This window comes from Protobothrops mucrosquamatus, unplaced genomic scaffold (assembly GCF_001527695.2).
Source record: "Protobothrops mucrosquamatus isolate PMUCROS unplaced genomic scaffold, P.Mucros_1.0 scaffold_80, whole genome shotgun sequence".
NCBI lineage: Eukaryota > Metazoa > Chordata > Lepidosauria > Squamata > Viperidae > Protobothrops > Protobothrops mucrosquamatus.
Genome location: NW_015386156.1, coordinates 1 through 4,944, shown reverse-complemented (window position 1 = coordinate 4,944; position 4,944 = coordinate 1). Strand labels below are relative to the sequence as shown.

The 4,944-nt window shown below is 38.9% G+C and overlaps 1 protein-coding gene across 1 annotated transcript in view; it reads left to right on the top strand.

The window, feature by feature from the left end:
* Window positions 1–4,462, top strand: part of LOC107285845 (protein kinase C alpha type) — a 190,267-nt gene extending 185,805 nt beyond the window's left edge. The window contains exons 10-11 of the mRNA XM_015814109.1: window positions 2,695–2,868; window positions 4,367–4,462. Coding sequence (XP_015669595.1) covers window positions 2,695–2,868; window positions 4,367–4,462 — 270 coding nt within the window. The remainder of the gene's footprint in view (window positions 1–2,694; window positions 2,869–4,366) is intronic.
* The last annotated feature ends 482 nt before the right edge of the window (window positions 4,463–4,944 follow it).

Below are 4,944 nucleotides of genomic sequence, written 5' to 3'. Positions count from 1 at the left end.
CTCAGACCAACAGCAACAACAACTCCAAGATTTTTTTTATCAAAACCTGGCACCAGGACTTTATGGCATACCTGACCTTGGAAAAAGCGACTTTGGGATGCCTGGTTTAGAATGAGCTCTAAACTTCTAGACTTTTCTTAATGTGGAGGAGAAATGAAAATATGTGATGAATTCCTCAAAATAACAATAGTCTTCCTGTATTGCCCTCAGAGAGGATGGACATCCTGATAGTGAGAGTTATTAAGCAGTGGAACAGCCTGCTTCCTGAAGTCACAGGTGAACCTGGACTGAAGGTTTTTGGACAAAGATTGGACAGCCATTGTCTAGAATGGTCTAAAATTGCATTAGAAGAACTCCCAGAGTATCTCCCAACCCAATGATTCTATGATTTTATTTTAAATCTGAAAGGGAGAAAAATGTTAGAGATGCAGCTGATTTGTTAATAATTCCTTTAGCTGTTCTGTTAACAAAGCTGCAATCCAATATTCGCCTATGTACCTACAATCCTACATTTGCTTACACGAGGAATTAGCTTCACTGAATTCAGTGAGATTTAATTCTGAGTGACACATACTGTATAAGATTTAGTGTAAACATAATAAAGGTTTAGTGTAAGCCTAATAAAACTTGCTATTCAGGATCATGCTTCTGTACAGTTTGAGAGTCAGGTAAATACTGCTTTGAAAACATTAAGGGATTTGGAGAATATATTGCATGTATTTGCTCAAGATTCTATAAGCAGAGGGCAACTAGACGACTAGCTTTCCAAGAATATTTTTGCCCTATCTTTAAGCAACTTCATGTTAAAATTAGAATATGCAAACCAGCAAAATATAGTTTAGCTGTTAATGAGGTGTCGTCGTTTGTGCTTTGATGGAGGTGCAAAGAAATGGAGTTGTGAAATTTGTTTTCCACAAAGCTATTTTGTGCTTCTTAATTATCATCCATTTAATAATATGTAATCTTTATATCAAGAAACGTGCAGGAGAGATGGTTGACTCTTTTATTTATCCATTTAATCAATTTATATAGTCACCCAATCATGTGCACTTCAGGGCAGCAAGATAAAAACTAAACAATAACAACCATTGATCCTGACCTGAGGGGAGAAAGCTGGGTCTTAAAAGGCAGGCAGGGTTGAGGCTGTTCGAATCTCAGGGAAAGTGCTCTTCTGGAGGACAGATGCAGTGACAGAAAAGACACATCTCCTTGGTCCCACCAGAAGACACTATGGGACCCAGACCTTAGACAGCCAAGAATTGAGATCTATAAGAAATAGGAGGATTATACCTATCCTCATATTGATAAGTAATCTCATCCAGCAACCTCATGTACAGGAGCTGGAACAGAACCAACCCCTGAGATACATCCTCTCACAGAAGAGGCTTAGGGCCTCTTTCCCATCAACACTGACTTAAATTGACCCTGGAAGAAAGAATTGAATTATTGTAACATCATGTCACCTATCCCCAACCCCTTGAGCTTGTCTAAAAGCATACCATGATCAATGGTATTGCTGCAAATAAAAAAGGGGAATTTTCTAAAAGGGATGCAATAAAGAGAGAAGGGAGGATGGATGGAGCCCCCCCCTGGGGTTTTTTGTTTTGCAATGCATTTCTAATTTGCCCCCATCTTCCCCCTCCCCATTTTTTCTTGGGCACAAAGGTGCTTCCCGAAAGGTTAGAGGGAGATCATTTTCCGCATTCCTTCCCCCTATAGCCCCCTGTTCTGAACCAGATGCAGGTCATCAAAAAGTGCAATCAATGCCACCTTAGTGCAACATTCTCTTCTACTAGATTGAAGTGGTCCATACAATCCACTTTCTCCAGAGTTCTCTGAAGCTTCAGGGTGACCACCTTCTCAACCATCTTCTCCAGAAAGAGAAGGTTGGAGACAGATAAAAAAAAATTATCCAACACTGTATGGTCTAGCAACGATTCCTTAACTGAAGGCAGAACTACTTCTCTCTCACCACTGGTTGAACCCACCTACAAATCATTTCCTAGGAGGCTTTGACGAGCCAGGATTCTAACATGAACATGGGCTGCCCTTAATTTTCTCAGGGCCAACAGGCACAGATCCTTTCCAAATAACCTTGATGGATCCATATCTCACTTAACTGCATCTGAACGGCTGTAATCCAACCCAGGATGAATCCAAGAAACTTTTTCTTGAGATACCTCAAATAGTCCTCACAGCAATCCTTCAGATGCTATTCTAACCAATCTTTTCCTAGGAGAGCCACTGGACAACAATCCACCGACACAATAAGAGTGGAGAAATAGTTGCATTTTGCTGCTTTTATTGTCACTATGTAATCCTTTTCAGAGGCTTTTAGACCAGTGTTCCGTCAACATTGTTCTTCATCTCCAGTGACATACTAAGCATTTCTTGTGCTATTTTATCTCCCAAAAATTTTCTAAAAACTAGGTGGTGATTAGGATCCACATGGAGGAAGAGAATTTAAGGCCTTATTCATCCTTTTATGAACTTCTGGAATAGGTAGTCTTCAGTAGTTTTTATGTAAGAAATGGGAGAGTTACATTGAAAAAATAAAACAGATTTCTTAGACTGCAAGTTAATGAATGTATGTAGGGAACTGAATTACTAGAAATGATTTTCCATATTTCTGAATGGAAATTACTCGTAGTCTGTAGTCAGCAAAATATTCACCTTCTCTTTATATTTGCCCAGGTGATGCTCTCAGAACGAAAGGGAACAGAAGAATTGTATGCAGTCAAAATATTGAAAAAAGACGTGGTGATTCAAGATGATGATGTAGAGTGTACCATGGTTGAAAAGCGAGTTCTAGCTTTGATGGACAAGCCTCCTTTCTTAACGCAGCTTCATTCTTGCTTCCAGACTGTGGTAGGTGTTCATACATCTTCTTGTGCTGTGATTTCTCACACACAGCGTTTGCTGTACTAACATCATAGAGTTTTTGAACTGTGTGAGTGAAAATGAGGTGGGGATAGGACAGTGATGGCGAACCTTTTAGAGACCGAGTGCCCAAATTGCAACCCAAAACCCACTTATGCATTGTCGGGTGCCGGGTGGGTATGGCCCATTGGCTGGGTGTAGCCCATTGGCTGGGTGTGGCCCATTGGCTGGGCATGGCTGCGGTGGTAATGGCAGACTGGGTGGGACTAAAAAGTTCAATCAATCAATTCCAACTTTGCAAGATCTTTTTTTTCCCCGCGAGAAGTTGAAATTGACTGATTGAACTTTTTTTTTTTTGCACACGGCGGTAGAGGCCTAAAGCGAAAAGATTTTATAAAACCCAGCTGAAGGCCTAGGACTGGGGCAACGGCGCGCGTGCCCACAGAGAGGGCTCTGGCACCCGTGCCATAGGTTCGCCACCACTGGGGTAGGGTGATAAATAATATACAAATAGTTCTGTCAGCTGATGTATTTATATATCAGCAGAAAGAAATGGAAAACCATAGGTTGGTTAGAGAGCATTTCTTTTGAATATCTGCCAGTAGATGATGGATGGAAAGAAACAACACAAGATAGGAACACAGGAACATCATGAGGTAAATTAAACAGTATACAGAACACTCAGAAGAAAAAAGGGAAACTCCCCCTTTATACTTACAGCAACCAATCATAGCGTAGATTGCCTATGTATGAGTCAGCACACTCTAACTAATCAGCTACAACTGTGTGTTCTGGTCTATTGTACTTTATTGTTCCAGCTACTAAATTCAATATCCTAACATTATTTTATTTTATTCTATTATTTTATTTTGCTATGTACAAAGGAATGCAAGGGAGTCTGCCTTGGGGGAAGGAGAATGGGAAGGAGGAGTTGCATAGCTTAACACCTGCCCTCATTCTTGAAAGCTATGGTTTGCATTTCTTAATAGTGAAAAGAAAATAGCAGCTTAACAGAGGGAATAAACAGAATGCATATTACTTGCATTCATGACATTTAAATTGGCCATAAGTTCTTTAAAGGAGGATGCTGGAATCGCATCCTAGAAAGCAAAATTCTTCGAATGTAAATTGCTTCCATTGGTAACCAGTACAATGTAACTAAAGAAAGAAATGGGACATACAGAATTAAGCAATTTGATTGATTCATATTTTAGAAACTGGGGTGGGAGTAATCCACCTCATGATGTAGTAATGATAATTGTTGCTATAAAAAGAAATAAGATCAAATTATGCATCTCAATACAGAACATAACTTTAAAAAATAATTAGACCAATAAATAATTGCTTTTAATATCTGATAATTCGTGTGGCTCTGTCCTAATTGTGCAGATGCACTTAAGACTCTTTCCCCAATTTTCTGTACTGACCATTCCTGAGTGGCAGGTCCGCTGCCTGACCTATTTGTTGATTTCATATTGTCTGCTAGGATCGCCTGTACTTTGTCATGGAGTATGTGAATGGTGGTGACCTCATGTATCATATTCAGCAAGTAGGAAGATTTAAGGAGCCCCAAGCAGTGTAAGTGCATTTTCTGTTGATTTTATATTGAATTTGTCATAAGATACTCTGCTTTAGACAGATGTGTCTTTCCATTCCCCACCTTACTTATATTTTCTAGTTTTTTTGTGTAATTGACACTGCTGTACAGGAAGGCTGGCTAAAAACTCATCAGTATTGCATAGACTTAAAACTACTCAGAAGAATTAAATTCTTAGTTAGTATGGTCTCTATTAATTTCATAAAATTAATCAACTAAACTTTTTGAAAGGAGCTGAATTTCTTATAATATTGTATTATGTGTGAATCATAGAGCAAATAAGGTTTAGGGGGAATCATAAGCATTTTAGAAACAAGCTGATTGTGACACTACATTTATTTATTTTATTTATTTATTAAATTTATATACCGCCCTATCTCCCTTACGGGACTCAGGGCGGTGAACAGGCGATACTAAAAACCACGATAATAAATAGTTTCTGTTCTAAAATCGAATTAAATAATAGA